This window comes from Haliotis rufescens, unplaced genomic scaffold (assembly GCF_023055435.1).
Source record: "Haliotis rufescens isolate VD_foot unplaced genomic scaffold, xgHalRufe1.0.p SCAF_11, whole genome shotgun sequence".
Taxonomy (NCBI): domain Eukaryota; kingdom Metazoa; phylum Mollusca; class Gastropoda; order Lepetellida; family Haliotidae; genus Haliotis; species Haliotis rufescens.
In genome coordinates this window covers 3,741,602-3,758,054 of record NW_025963791.1, presented here as the reverse complement: position 1 = coordinate 3,758,054, position 16,453 = coordinate 3,741,602, and the positions used below count along the sequence as shown (strand labels likewise).

The 16,453-nt window shown below is 39.8% G+C and overlaps 1 protein-coding gene across 1 annotated transcript in view; it reads left to right on the top strand.

The window, feature by feature from the left end:
- LOC124134333 (DNA-directed RNA polymerase III subunit RPC8-like) overlaps positions 1-14,795 on the top strand; it is a 28,507-nt gene extending 13,712 nt beyond the window's left edge. The window contains exons 7-8 of the mRNA XM_046499095.2: positions 10,132-10,258; positions 13,251-14,795. Of these exons, the coding sequence (XP_046355051.1) occupies positions 10,132-10,258; positions 13,251-13,301 (178 nt within the window). The 3' untranslated portion in view covers positions 13,302-14,795. The remainder of the gene's footprint in view (positions 1-10,131; positions 10,259-13,250) is intronic.
- Positions 14,796-16,453: the final 1,658 nt, after the last annotated feature.

Below are 16,453 nucleotides of genomic sequence, written 5' to 3'. Positions count from 1 at the left end.
AGATTGGAGTGGGGAGGAATTTAGCAGGTCATACATCTTGATTCTTGTTCCTTGGACCAAGATGTGTTGTCTTTCCGAGACAGGACGCTGAATGTCTCAGACTGAAACAGCTCGAGGTGATTTTCTGTCACTTCTTTTCACTATAATCGTTGAAAATTAAACTGTTTCTCTTTCTAATGTGACTTTGCTATAATCTGGTCATTCAACATGGGATGGCATGCTGAGATTCAGAGGAGATATTAGATAGAAACAGGACAGGTGGGAAAGGTTTGTTTGTTTGCTTTGCCAAACTTGGCTGGAAATCCGGAGTTACATTTTGGCACAGTCTATGCACAGTCCAATCAAAATCACATAACAAACTAGAGATCCGGTTCATAAACAAATTGGATTTCAATGTGTAGATTTCAGTCGACTGCAGGATTTGCAAAGAATGTGTACTGCCAACTAGGCATCAACAGAAATCTTTTCATGTTTTTAATCAACAGGCTCAAGTGATTTGATGCACATTGCAGGATAAGACCTGTTTTATTACAATATAGATCTTGATTATCGATCAGATCATCTTGACTGGGGATTGTCATTGAAGCAAATGCAATCAATATGAATGGAATCTGATTGGTCAATAGGAGGGACATTGAAGGGACATAGCTCATATTAGCCACTGGTGGCGCTACGATTGAGCCTGCAAATTCCACCCTAGTTCGGCAAGGGTGGAAACTGGACTTTTATAGTCGGTTAACGCCCTTGCTTCTGGAAGATGTGTTTCAGCTTTTTAACAGCAGTCTGTAATTAATCCATGTTAGAACAGAAAATCCAGTGATTGAAGTCATGAGCCTCGATGCATGCAACTACCCATTCCATTTAGTCACCTCTTACGACAAGCATAGGTTGCTGGGGACGTATATTCTTACCAGGAATCTCCATGGGTCAAGCAGAGTATGAATAATATTGTAAACATTCTAAGAAAATATTGTCATTACAGTAGTATTGAGATTTCTCTTCAAATATTAATTTTTATGACAATATTCCATTTTGAAACTGTCTGATTGACTATATTAAAAAAAAAATAACATGGATTTGGACGGTTTTCCCCCAAAAATATTCAATATGATGTAATATCAACCGCTCCACCCTTCTTTTTTTTAGCAAAACATTTCAGAAACCAGTGAAAATTAATCTGTCATCATCTCCATATGTAAAACTTTTGATGTCACCCAGCAAGTTATGTTTTTAAGTTTTCATTGGCTCAATTGTAGCATTAGTTGTGAGAGTACATTTGGTTCACATGCGTTGTAAAGAGGCCCTCTTGGGGTGGTCCCATAAAGAAATGTCACAATTTGATCTTGTATTTGTTTTTTAGGCTTTTTATTCTTCACATGGACACAAGTTTGAGTCAAGCTAGTTTTCAGGTGTATGTAATTAAAGCCCAACTATGTTAACAATTCCAGTTTGTTTAGTTTTCCAATTCGTTAAATAATTGCAGCACCTCTCCCCTACAGACTCTGTAAGTCATGGTGGGCAGATAATGATGTTGGTATGAGAAGGCTGTAGCCATCGCCCCCATTCCTCCGTGGTGGGCCAGGCAATTACTTGTGTCTCATCCAACATGTTTATAACAATAACATGGTGAAGACAATCTAACATGGTGAAGACAATCTAACATGGCAGTGGCGGCGCAGAAGCAGCTTCACGGCCTTAATGAAACTGTAACAACATCGTTTAATGAGGAAATTGGCAGTTTTAAAGAGAGGAAATCAAATTTGGGAGGAATTTGGTAATGTAATGAGATTATTTTTTTTAATTTTAAAGTATGTAGATGAAATGTTTTCAAAGTTTTGCTTAAAAAAATGTGTTGGGAAATTAATTTGGCATATGCTTAGTGGCACAGATACGATTTATGAAAACTGTTTGGAAGTACGTACTTGAGATTGCTGTATAGTAGGCTCAGTATGATGGTTTCATGGTGCCTATTGAAATACTATCTCACAGTTTACCATGGATGTCCCACTTAGAAACTGACTCCAAGCTGACCAGTCCTTGTTTTAATAGCCCTTTAATGTCGATTACCAGGCAGGCTGACAACAAGTACCATCTTCTAATGCCCTTTGGTATGTTGTGGCTGGATATCAAACTCACGACCTTGTGCTCTCAGAGCAGATGCTCTATCTGCCAAACCACGGAGGTGGTCCCTGCCACCATGAAATACACAATGATGTTCCTGGAAAGGGTCCGAGAAACAATTTGACTCATCCATGTGTTCGACCAATCCAAAAAGAATTATATCCCATGTTAAGAGTATAGACAAGTTCAATATAAAACTGTTCGAGCCGACCAGTCCATGTTATCCCAATATGCCAAGAGCCAGGCAGGGTCAAAAGTCGTGACATCAGTGCGATCAAGGAACAAGATTTATTTGTTTCAGGTATCACTGTCATAATTTGATGGTATTTATTGTAAAATTATTCGACCATCTATGCATGAGAGCTTTTATTGATGTAGAATGAACATGCAACAAACGGGTGCATCTAAATACATCCCAGTAAGTTGGTGTGAATACATAAGAGGTCTGTGTAGCTCTCTCTTCTTATCATGTCGCATTGGACTCAGTGTACACCTAAGAAGGGTGTGGTTTGAGGTCAACAGAAATGTTTGGGACTTTATTATTCAGGGTGGATTTCCTCAGTTTGTGTGTAGGGACATGATAGATGACATGTGGCGATTCTTCTTGTTGAAGAATATTTATGTATTTCACACACACTGTCTTTATCTTTAGGTTATGTTTTGGCTACAGGCTTCATTGTCTGGGTAGTGATGTTCTAGTGGCATGCTTGACAGTCTGGAGGCATGCTTGATGGTATAATGGTATGCATGTTGGTCTAGTGGTATGCATGATGGTCTAGTTGTATGCATGATGGTCAAGTTGTATGCATGATGGTCTAGTTGTATGCTTGATGGTCTAGTGGTATGCATGATGGTCTAGTTGTATGCTTGATGGTCTAGTTGTATGCTTGATGATCTAGTGGTATGCGTGAAGGTCCAGTGGTATGCTGGATGGTAAAGTGGTATGTTTGATGTTGTAGTGGTATGCTGGATGATCTCGTGATCTTGAGGCCACTCGAAGGAGCAATGGCTAGACTCTGGGACTGGGGCTAGACACTGGGACTTTCCTGTAATCTCATCTGGCCAAACACAAGAGACAAACTCAAGAGAGGAAATCGGCATTTGCATCATACGCTAAGACCTGCTATATTTCACAATAATTATGGTTGATCAGGCTGTGCAGTTGGCACCAGTGCGTGGTGGCAAGTCCACATGTCGGTGGGAACTATTTACAAAGCAAATCGAGATGGTGCCAGCATATATCCTGCAAATATCTTAGAGCATGTCTGCTGGTATGATTTTGTGTCCACTGTGCTACTGTAACTGTTGTGCATTAGGATTCCTTTAAAATGTTTAACGATGTGTTTGAAGTCAATCCATCACCAAGACAAAGTGACTGAGTGCCAAATCATCAAAAAGTGGACATTAGATATCAAACAATACATGTATTAATGCATTCCTATTTTATAAAGGTCATGTATTGCTTATGGCAAAAGGGAATGAAAGTAAGCCTGCAACGCTCTTTTGACAATCACGTCACTGCATTGTAACCTCGTTTTGTGATGTTAGAAATTGAGGGAAATACATAAATGCACCCGTTTTTAACTGTTTGTTAAACTAAGCGCACTAAAATATAGAAATTATTACGTTTTGTAATAGATGAACGTTTGATCAGCATGTGGTTAAAATACTTTTAAAAGTTTATTCTTGAAATTTTGTTACTTATACTTTTATGAAAAACTGTCAAGATGGTGATTTCCTAAAAGGCCATTATAGTAAAATGTGTATTTGATGCGGTGGTTAATTAAATGGGCCTAGTGCAACAGGAGGCACATGAAGCACCTCCCGTTTTCAATTGGAAAGCGGGGCGGTCGGGTAGCCTAGTGGTTCAAGCGTTCGCTTCTCACGCCGAAGACCCGGGTTCGATTCCCGACATGGGTACATTGTGTGAAGCCCATTTCTGGTGTCCCCCGCCATGATATTGCTGGAATATTGCTAAAAGCGGCGTAAAACCATACTCACTCACTCACTCAATTGGAAAGTTTGATTCTGTCATCTAGATTTAAAAAACACCCATTGGAAGCGCCAAACAATTATCTTTGAACCCACAGTACATTTATAACATCACGCAAGTGAGTATGAACCAGAGCTCCTTTTCTGTAAAACCCAAAGACAACTCATTTGTTGCCAATACTTTTGTGAACAGATATTTTATATTTCATCAATATCCCAGGTGACGCCCCTCCCAACTCCTCCACTCCTCCTCCCCACAGCATGTCACCTAGTCGGCCCCTAAATCGGTTACACATGATCAGTGTGTTTTATGCCTCATCAAGGATGCACTTCTAACATTTGTTAATGCTCTAATAGATTAAAACATTGAAGATATAAAAAAAACCTAAATAACCTAAATCGGTTACAGATTATCTAACAAGGGATTTAGTATTTTAAGCCTCATAAGAAAACACTCCTACAGATTTATGTGCTCAAAGGGATTAAGACTTATAGAGCAAGACCTTTACGATATGAATAAGACTGCAGGGTCTCTGCTGAAACTCAAGTAGGTTTCTGTGTAGTCTGGAGATAATGTTTTCCTAAACATCAATGTCCCAGAGATTGTCAATATCCCCCATTATTTTCGAGTAGTCCAGTGTTTACATTCCAGTAGGGTGGAGTGGTTGCCACGACACATTATTTCGTCAGCTGACATTGATGATTGTTGACATTTATCACAGGACAGTCTGAGAATGAGCAATATGCACATTTCTGTCTTTTGATGGCTGGCGAACGCATGCACCAACGCACGCACCAACGCACGCACGCACCCACCCACGCACGGACTCACCCACGGACGCACCCACCCACCTAGGACGCACCCGCGGACGCACCCACGGACGCACCCATGCACTACCAAGTGCACCTCCATCCCTCCCTCCTTTTGCTATCAGATTCAAGTTGCAGCAGGTAAAATATTACAGTTAGTGAAATGTTAAATTGAGGTTAATTTTGTAAAACAAACTCTTAACATCATAGTTTAAAACCATACACTCAAAAGACTTAGGCATGATAAGGGTAGACTAAAAACAGCAAATAATTTGATGTACTACTTCTTTCAAATATATACTTGGAGTTGGTGATTGTCTTGCTTGTTTAACTTGAAAATAAGCCAGTACAAATAGTGTACCAAACATAAGCATATCTACATGTACAGTGTATGTACGAGCAGCATGCTATGTTTATACTGAAACAAAATACATATAATAATTGCGATGCACTGTATACACATATCTACATCCATTAAAACTATTACGCAAATACACCGAGTTGGCATACTTAAGAAACGATGTCAGAAGTATTTATCTTGCAGAGAATGGTGTTCAAGATATTGTAGGCATCCAACACGGAATGACACCTGTATTTATCTGTGATTATCTTGCGCTGTAATTCCGATAATTGGAGGTAAACACCTTCAGCTGCAGACAACCCATATGTTTTCTTACACAAGACAGTTTCGCTTTCCTCCACTTGCCGAAGAGCATAATCATAGTACCGCTGATACGAATTTACAAACACTCCCTGCCTGTTTGATAAAGTTGGCAAGGTGGTCCCAGCAAGATGGCTATTGTTGTTTGTGTGAACAAGGGGAGAGACACTGATGTCTCTGGTATCAAATTGGCCTCAAGATTCCTGATGTATTTATTTGTGTTGTGAATTGGTAGGTATCGATGGCAACAGGCTGAGGAGGATGGTGGTGAGTGGAGAGTGGGGATCTTTTCCATATGTCGTGTTGACATCAAGGAAGGAAAAAACAATTGTTTTATCTTACAGTTACCTTTTTTCGTGTTGACTTATACGTTATTTATCTTAGAAAAACAAGAAAAGAAGTGTTTTTTTCATGGTCCTGAATAGAATTAACATCACTTCTGACAGTTCGTGTATTTGAGAAATGGGGTGACCTTTTGGTGTTAAGTGGATTTAGAATGATAAATGTCTAAATTATTGCATATTTGTTATTTGGACCAACTTCATTAAATGTAGAGCTATTTTTTCAAAATGGCTGCCAGTCAAATGGTCATTCTCAATGAATTGTAGTTCATGTACCAGTGAGTATGGCGAGAAGTTCTCCAGTACTCTTTGATAATAAATCGTAATTACAACTGTTTAGGTACAATTACCACATACCTTCAAACATTTAGAGTCTTTGGTTTATTTGTATATTTGCCCCTGCTTTTTATCTAAGAACAGTGACATTTGACAGAGTGATTGATTGAAACAATAATCTATTATTTCATCATGTTTATGCCAGTTCATAAATGTAAGTTTGCAAAAGATTTGTCAGTGTGATATATTTCCACAATTACTTACCAACCAAACAATCATTCCTGTTGTGTTAACATACATGAACAAAGGAACTGACAATTGTTGTCGTGAGGGGTCTTTAACATAAATTTTTGTTATGGCAAAGAATGGCAGGTTGTTTTTAATATCCTCAATGGGGGTAGTCTCGTCAAGTCATCAAACATGTTGTAGGTGCAGGAACTCACTGAGTTGTGTCCCCTAGTCGGGAAATATGTTTTTCCTCTCAGAAGCCAGTTTCTAGATTGCTGCATTCTATGTGTATCAAGTGAATTATGTCTTCATTCTATTATGAGAAATACTCCCTATGAGATAGGTGGTGCTCCCTGTGAGATGGTTGGAGCTCCAGTGAGATAGATGGCGCTCCTTGTGAGGTAGGTGGAGCTACCTGTAAATTTGGTGGAGCTCTCTGTGAGATAGGTTGAGCTCCCTGTGAATTGTGTGGACATCCCTATGAAATATGTGGTTTTCCGTGTGAGATGGGTTGGTCTCCTTGTGAGATGGGTGTGTTGCCTTCTGAGATAGGTGGAGCTCCCTGTGAGGTTAGGTGTGTCTGTTTCTGAGATGGTGGACCCCTGTGAGGTTAGGTGTGTCTGTTTCTGAGATAGGTGGAGCTCCCTGTGAGGTTAGGTGTGTCTGTTTCTGAGATAGGTGGAGCTCCCTGTGAGGTTAGGTGTGTCTGTTTCTGAGATGGTGGACCCCTGTGAGGTTAGGTGTGTCTGTTTCTGAGATAGGTGGAGCTCCCTGTGAGGTTAGGTGTGTCTGTTTCTGAGATAGGTGGAGCTCCCTGTGAGGTTAGGTGTGTCTGTTTCTGAGATGGTGGAGCTCCCTGTGAGGTTAGGTGTGTCTGTTTCTGAGATGGTGGAGCTCCCTGTGAGGTTAGGTGTGTCTGTTTCTGAGATGGTGGAGCTCCCTGTGAGGTTAGGTGTGTCTGTTTCTGAGATGGTGGAGCTCCCTGTGAGGTTAGGTGTGTCTGTTTCTGAGATGGTGGAGCTCCCTGTGAGGTTAGGTGTGTCTGTTTCTGAGATGGTGGACCCCTGTGAGGTTAGGTGTGTCTGTTTCTGAGATGGTGGAGCTCCCTGTGAGGTTAGGTGTGTCTGTTTCTGAGATAGGTGGAGCTCCCTGTGAGGTTAGGTGGGCATTCCTATGAAATATGTGGTTTTCCGTGTGAGATGGGTTGTTCTGCTTGTAAGATGGGTGACACTCCTTGTGAGATAGCTGGAGCTCCTTGTGAGATGGGTGGCACTCTTTGTGAGAAAGCTGGAGCTCTATGTGAGGTAGGTTGAGCTCCTTGTGAGGTAGGTGGATCTACCTGTGATCGCATCATCAAACATGTTGAAGGTGCAGGAACTCACGGAGTTGTGTCCCCTAGTTATGAAATATGTTTTCCCTCTCCTCTGTTAACATTAGTATTATATCTTCACTCTATTATGAGAAATACCTGTAACCTATCTCCATATCTCCTGTGAGATAGGTGGAGCTCCCTGTCAGACAAGTCATGGTCCATGTGAGATACGTGGGTCTCCTATGAGGTAGGTGGAGCTCCCTGTGAAATGTGTGGTTCTCCGTGTAGGATAGGTGGGTCTCCCTGTGAGAAAGGTGGACATCCCTGTCAGACAAGTCATGCTCCCTGTGAGATAGGTGGAGCTCCCTGTGAGCTTGGTGGAGCTCCTTGTGAAATATGTGTTTCTCCATGTAAGATAGGTGGGTCTCTCTGTGAGAAAGGTGGACATCCCTGTCAGACAAGTTGTGGTCCCAGTGAGATAGGTTGAGCTCCTTTGTGAGCTAGATGGAGCTCTTAGTAAAATGTGTGGTTCTCTATGTGAGATAGGTGGGTCACCCTGTGAGATAGGTGGAGCTCCCTGTGAGATAGGTGGTGCTCCATGCAAGATGGTTGGAGCTCCCTGAGAGACAGGTGGTGCTCCATGTGAGATGGTTGGAGCTCCCTGAGAGACAGGTGATGCTCCCTGTGAGATGGTTGGGGCTCCCTGTGAGATGGGTGGTGCTCCATGTGAGATGGTTGGAGCTCCCTGAGAGACAGGTGGTGCTCCATGTGAGATGGTTTGAGCTCCCTGTGAGATGGTTGGGGCTCCCTGTGAGATGGGTGGAGCTCCCTGTAAGATGGGTGGAGCTCCCTGAGAGACAGGTGGGTCTCCTTGTGTGAGAGGTGGACATCTCTGTTAGACAAGTCGTGCTCCCTGTGAGATAGGTGGAGCTCCATAATGAGTGATGATGACATCAGTAGTGTCAGATTTCAGCTTCAGTCATTGTAGATGATGTACTTCTCCAGAACTGCTTGATGGATTGAGTTGAAATTTCTGTGTTGCTGATGGATGGTAAAAGAGTTCAAGTTTTATTCATGACATGAAACTTGAATAACTGGTTCCCTCTCCACCAAAATTAAATATTCAAACATTTAGAATGTTTCAACAAGTTTTATGCCCTGAAAAGATTTTCCCTCTGAAACCGAGTTTGAGAAATGGTTTGTATGTGTAGAAGACTCTATACATGATAAAGGGGATCAAGTGTTACGCATCTACAGAAGAGCAAGGAAGCCTTATCTTTGGATGATAAATAACAACCATCTGTCGTTTCAGGTTTGTTTATACCGACACTCAAATTTGGCTGAAATGATGCCGATGCAACGTTAAGTTTTAACTCACTTAACTCTATATCACCTCTCTGTACCAACCACCAGAACTAGAAAGTTTGTTGGTGTTCATTGTTGTTTAAACAAATTACAAAGTGTTAATATTTAAGAAGGTTAAATTATCTCTCCCCAGAAACTATATAAGGGCATGTTGGTTTGAACTTTTTTAAATGATGAAGTAATGTCACTTTTTTCTGCAGGATAATTGGCACTCAGCTTTGGCAGTTGTTGATGATGTTGCAAAAACATTTTGTCTTTGAAGTCCCTTAAAATATTAATGTCAAACTTGCTCAGTGGTTTTTAATGTACTAATGTTAGCAAAGGGGACAATCTTTTCCTGAAATTAGCTATTGGAAGTTTTTTGTTATTACTTGTTCTCTATCATCTTCCATTAATACACATGTGCACACTTCAGCATCAATTCATGAACAATTTATTTTTACAGCCATACTTTCTCATAAATCAGTCTTTATTTGCACAGTAATATAATATCATCAACTGCAATTAGGACAACAAGCAACAATTCACTTTCTTCAGCTCAATTAGTCATATACCAGTAGATATTATTGAGTAACACAGCAGCTGTCATCATGTTAGGTTTCTGGATGATATTGTGAACAAAGAAAAATGGATTCTGACCTAATTTGGGTCATAGATGGTCCTTAATATAAGACAGATGGACTTCAACAACCAACCAACTTGGTCAATGGTCACTGGATGATGATGTTTTGTCAATTATTACTTCAGTTGATATGTAATGATAATGTATAAAACTCAATCATTCTGACAAGCATATTATTTAAAGTCAAGGGATCAGAATGCACAATTGTGGAGAGTACAGGGGTAAGTGATAGCTTAGTATCCCTCACCTTTTTATTCCCTAAGTAGGCATAAATTGTGAGCCCTTTATTGTGTGTACTTAATACTATAACATAGCTTCAGTAATCTGTAAAGTGTCACAAATGCTAATTAGCTGTGGCATCCAAAATGATGTGATCCATATTTCAAAGTAATTGTTTCACCAGGTTCCGGGTTGTGGATGAGATCTTTGTGGATACAACTCCGGCAGGTCCTGATGGTGGTGCTGAACCCTCAGCCTCTGACATCACCATTGTTGACCCTGAGGCCAAGAAGTCACCTTACTCTCTGACAGTAAGTTACCATCTTCGACCTTTGCGGCCAAGGAGTCACTTACTCTCTGACGGTTAGTCACCATTTTTGAACCTTGAGGTCAAGAAGTCACCTTACTCTCTGACAGTAAGTCACTACCTTTGACCCTCAATGTCAAGAAGTCACTTTACCCTCTGATGGTAAGGCACCATTTTTTACCCTTGAGGCAAGAAGTCACCTCAATCTCTGACGGTAAGTCACCATCTTGACCCTTGAGACAAAGATGTCACCAAACACTTTGACAATATGTTACCATATTTGACTCTTGACACCAAAAGATCATCCTACGACAAGTCACAATCTTTCGTGAGGCCACAAAGTGACACTACTCCCAGATGGTAAGCCATCATTTTGAAAACCAGGTGCCTTACTCTGTCAACCTGAAACCAAGATGACCTACTCAGATGATACTTGAGTTTGATCCTTGATCTATCTATCCTTTACCCACGCGTTTCACGGAGTTGTCCACAGTCTGCATCCCTCTGAACTATCCTCCAACAGGAAAATGACAGACACACTATGATATGTCATCTAGTGCATGTGACTTATTTGTACAGAGCTCTTTGGCGATCTTTATCAACACACCCAAAATCTATCCCACTGAGTTAATTGCATGACATAATTAACATGCAATTAGCACAGCAGTGAAATCTGTAATCACGTTCACAAATAGAACGATGCTGCCATTAGGAGTAAATTATTTCAGTTAAAAAGTAAGTTTAATGAGCTTTCCATTTCTGAATAACAAGCTCAGCATTGTGTATTAGCTCACATGAACCTGGCATCACCATCTAAACCACACATTGAGACTGAAACTGAGAATGGATGACAACATGAATTATGATTTTAAACAGTCACCATAACCCAATTATGATAAATTGTCTGACAATGCTTGTTTTTGTTTTTGGCAATGAGATGGTGATAGAGTACCACATCCATGACTTCCTGTATGTACGCTTATGGACACAGATAAGATCACCACGCCCAACTATATGAAATGATTCATGAAGCTACCAGCATGTGTAATAGGCATCTTTATGATATACTCCTTATCATAAATTCTAAGTAAAACCCGTTCAGTGGAGTTTGTTCTCACCTAATTACAGTTTCATAATTAGATTATCTTATCTTAAATGTAGTTTATCACAGTAAGAATTTCCCCTCTGGCTTACAGTCGCATCGTATTATGATACTGTTATGTCTTGGAGCTGACATTTTCAGAAACGCTCGAATCTGCTCACAACTGCTTATCATGTGCAATGGAAGTGATTTGCAGCTATCATCATGTACCTTAATAGCTATGCTGCTATCATTAAGATGCCAGTGGATGATTTTAAACATGAAACTGATTTCTACTATCATTGTTAGGGTTTGACTGTTTATATGAAACATTTTGAAATAGGTTGCTATCAGCATGCAGGTCATATTGAACTCTGTTGAAAGATGAGTAGAATTTTCTCGTTCAGAGATGAGTAGGAGTTTGGTGGTTACCTTTATAGAGAACCTTGTTATTGGGCAAATCGGTATGATACCTTCACACAGTTTATCTGTTGGAAAAGGGTTTCATTAGTTAAAATGACAAATGTCAGAGCATTATTGAGCTATTCTTATTCTTCTTCCAGTTTATTTCTTGTTTGAAAATCCATAAATTGTGTTTTATGACTATGTCTGGAAGAGACTCCAGAGGGCTTCAATGAATCTTGAAATAAATAAAAAAACACATCATTTTGACTAGCATGGCTGTATGAAGGTGGAACAATGTATGGTCTAGTAAGTAATATGTCTCAACATGCTCAATGCATCTTGTCATGAATGGCTGCATGATCCTGCAGCAGCTCTGAGAATATTAAGCATTATTTACTCACTCTCCAAGTCACTGCATGTTTCTGTATATATTTCATGGAAATAGTTGGCCAAAACTTAGGCAATTAGGTTTGCAGAATTGCATCCCTTTGGCATGCCAGGATTCCATGATCATGGATTTGAATCCAAGATTTGTCCTAGGTTTCTCAGCACCGCAACCATGCTTGTGCGTTTCACCAAAGTTCTGAACGTGTAAGACACATTAAGCTGACACGCTGTGAGTAATGTGACATTATACCCAACGCACTCACTGTACTCTCAAATTTGTTTTACATAAAATCTGTGATAATCTAGTTATTGTACCGTCCTTTAATGACAGGATTTTATATGATCTAATATATTTGTTATTAATGTATAATGTTCTCGTCCCGATATGGCTGAAAATTTCCTATGTGACGTAAAATTTGCATTTATTCCCTCCCTCACTCACTGTACATAGGTACACGTCTCTGTATACACATCAATGTGTTTCTGTATAAACATGTGTGTGTATGAGACTCAGTGTATATCTCTATATTCATCTCTATATCATCAATATATGTCTGTGTACATTACTCATAAATTGGTGTGAATTATGTACACAGACACATATTAATGATATAGAGATGAATACAGAGATATACACTGAGTCTTTCCATACATAACTAATAAATTGGTAACCCGTGAAGATCCTGGGTAGAATAGGTCTTCAGCAACCCATGCTTGCCTTAAAAAGTGACTATGCTTGTCGTAAGAGGCGACTAACGGGATCGGCTGGTCAGGCTCATTGACTTGGTTGATGTATGTCATCGTTTCCTAACTGTGTGGATCGATTGTCATGATATCAATCACTGATTTGTCTGGTCCAGACTCCATTATTTACAGACCGCCGTGATATAGCTGGAATATTGCTGAGTGCGGCGTTAAACGACAAACAAATATAAATTGGTACAACTGCATTTTCTGATGTTTTGATATCATGATAAACTGATATTTAGGATATTTATGTTTTTACTGGTTTTACAAGTTAAGATCACCATTACTCCTTGATATGTTCTGCCAGATATGTTATAGCTACAAACTGACTGGAGACAAGTAAGTCCCCTGAGATGGAATTCATTGTTTGTTTCAGGGATCCATCAGCGAGTCTGGTCTAGGTTTGCTGTCATGGTGGAACTCATGATATTAGATGAAGATGTCAGTTATTGGTGTCATGGAGGAACTCATTATATTAGATGAAGATGTCAGTGTCAGGAACATTACATGAATCTATGGATTCCAGCGGATATTGTGTTCATGTCAATTAATGAAGTTGACTCTGATGGCTCATAGTGAACATTAGTGAACCAATCACTGATTGGTTAGAGTGGACATTATGTTTACATCAAGTAAAGCCATCATTGATTGGTTGAAGTGGACATAATGTTTACATCAAGTAAAGCCATCATTGATTGGTTGAAGTGGACATTATGTTTACTTCAAGTGAAGACATCAATGTTTAGTTCTAGATGACAGTCAGGGTTTCAAATGAAGACATAAAATAGAATCCCAAGGGAAATGTCTTACAACACCTAATGAGTATCATCACTGATTGGTTCTGGATGGCATTTTGATAATGTCTTCAGCTAAACATGGAGTGGTCATGGTACCAGTGACAGACAACAGACAGGATCCTTAAGGACTTTGTGGTCATGGCAGGTAACTGGATTGGTTTCAGAGAATAATGTAATGCTCACATTTCCTGAACATGTCTGTTAAGATTACCTCATGTGATTGAATATTTAATGAAAATGTGTCATGTGATTGTGGACCAGGTCCAGTGTGCAGACTGCTTGAAAACAAAGATGCTTGGCAAGAAATTGTTTGATTACCGTTCAGTAACATTTCCAAATCTTTTGGTCGGCATGGTTGCCCCAGTCGTACAAGATACAAGGTGCTGTAATTTGTGTACAGACTTGCATCCCTTAAACACAGAATGATCCTATGATCATTGGTGTGAATCCCTGATTTACCCTGATTATGATGATTGGTTTGTCAGCGGCTTACCCTTCATCACCAAAGTAGTAACTGTCTGAGATTTTGGGCTTTCCTCTCATATTATGCATATGAAATACATATCACAACAGTGTTAAGCCACTCAATCACTCCTTCAACATGCTCAAAGTGTTCTGTATCTGTACTCTATATGATTAGTCGGTACAGAAATTGTGCAGGTCCAGTGATGTCATTTCAACCTGAGTTGGTCATAATGACGGATTTCAAGATTGCATGACCATTCTCCTGGGATATTGGAACTGATACAGCTAAAGTAATTGAGGACTTTTTATGGTGGACAAACAGTTTTTATGCATATTGTTGGTTCATAAAGCCAATCTGTACAGCCCTACATTCTATACCAGCTTCTCCTGCACACTGAACTATTTCCATACGACTGCAGGATTGCCCTTTTTTTCCCATCCCCAATTGCCCAGTGTGTAATGTCTCCCTTCTGTTATGAATACCCTGGGCCCATATGCTGCCACAGCTTTGCTTTGAGCCCAGTTCCAATAGAGCGATATAAAAAATGGCCATCCATTGAAATTCCTCTCACGAGTACACCCATGGTTAAATGTTCCTAGTTTTGCAGAACAATATTGTTAAGATTGTTTACATGTGCATTAAAGTAATGTCATTCTTACTTGTATCTGTTGCATATGTTCAAATCAGTAATTCATTTGTTTGTTTCCCTCCATGGGTACAGTATGTGAAGCTTAATTATGGTGTCCCCCGCCATGATATTGCTGGAATATGAGTGCTACCAGTAAGGCAGAATATGCTCATCTATCACGATTATTTGGTGTGTTTGATTGTTTGATTGTAGTGTTTAACAACATCTTATATGTGATCATGTCTGAACCAAGCAAACCTGTGATTGATATTATGAACAGTGTCACAGTTTAGGTCAAGTCCTTGTACAAAAAGTGGAACCTTTCAAAATAACAACTCCAGTCCATGATCTCAGTCCATACCTTATCAATTCCAGGATTCCAAATGTCCACCCTAAACCATCATCAAGTTAAATCTGACAACACATTCTATGCTCTATCAAAGGTTCATCAGTATACATCCTTTGTTTTGTGTGGAAACATTGAAGGTAAAGGTAATAGTCTTGTTTAATGTATGAAAAGTTGTACACATGTCCCTGAGCTTGTCTTGAAAACAAAGACAAATAAATCCTGCCCTGATCTCACTAATCCAGAACTAATGTCTGAAACAAGGTAAACTCTCTGCCCATACAAATTTGGTTTTGACAAAGTTCACTGAAGTTCCATGGGTGAAACAAGGATGATTGTTTACTGATGGGCTATTTTACTGCAGTAAACATGTAAAAACTCACTCACTGTTTTGAAAGACAAGAATCTTACTTTATAGAATTGCCACTTTGCCAAATAAATGCACTTTAATGTCTGAGAATTAATGTAAATAAATGTGCTATGGTGGTGACATTATCAGATTGTATCATTGTGGAAATACATGGTGCATGATCAGATCAAGGTAATCATGTGGACATATCCATGCATCTGATAATGTAGATCATCTATGTTTGGAATGTTGGCATTGTGATAACACTGAATGAATGATTAATATGTGTGAAAGTTAAGAGATATGTTAAATTGTAAACATTTTACTTGTGAAACAGTTTGGAAGTGTGACAGGGGCATTGATGGGATTTGTGTGCAGAGTCGTGTCCCTTATTGTTGGTAGGATCTGCTGGTGAGGTTCATCAAAGGGGTAAATGTCCTGAACCTGTGATTTTGGATTTCCTCACACATTAGGCTCACATTCTGTGAAGTATCCTTCTGCTTACACCAGCATTAAACCAAACTCTCTCACACACCGTAAAGTATCCTGCTGCCTTAAACCAGCATTAAACCAAACTCCCTCACACACCGTGCAGTATCCTATTGCTTAAACCAGCATTAAACTCCCTCGCACACCATGAAGCATCCTACTGCATAAACCAGCATTAAACTCCCTCGCACACCATGAAGTATCCTACTGCATAAACCAGCATTAAACCAAACTCCCTCACACACCGTGAAGTATCCTGTTGCTTAAACCAGCATTAAACTCCCTCACACACCGTGAAGCATCCTACTGCATAAACCATCATTAAACCAAACTCTCTCACACACCGTAAAGTATCCTGCTGCCTTACACCAGCATTAAACCAAACTCCCTCAGACACCGTGAAGTATCCTATTGCTTAAACCAGCATTAAACTCCCTCGCACACCATGAAGCATCCTATTGCTTAAACCAGCATTAAACCAAACTCCCTCACACACCATAAAGT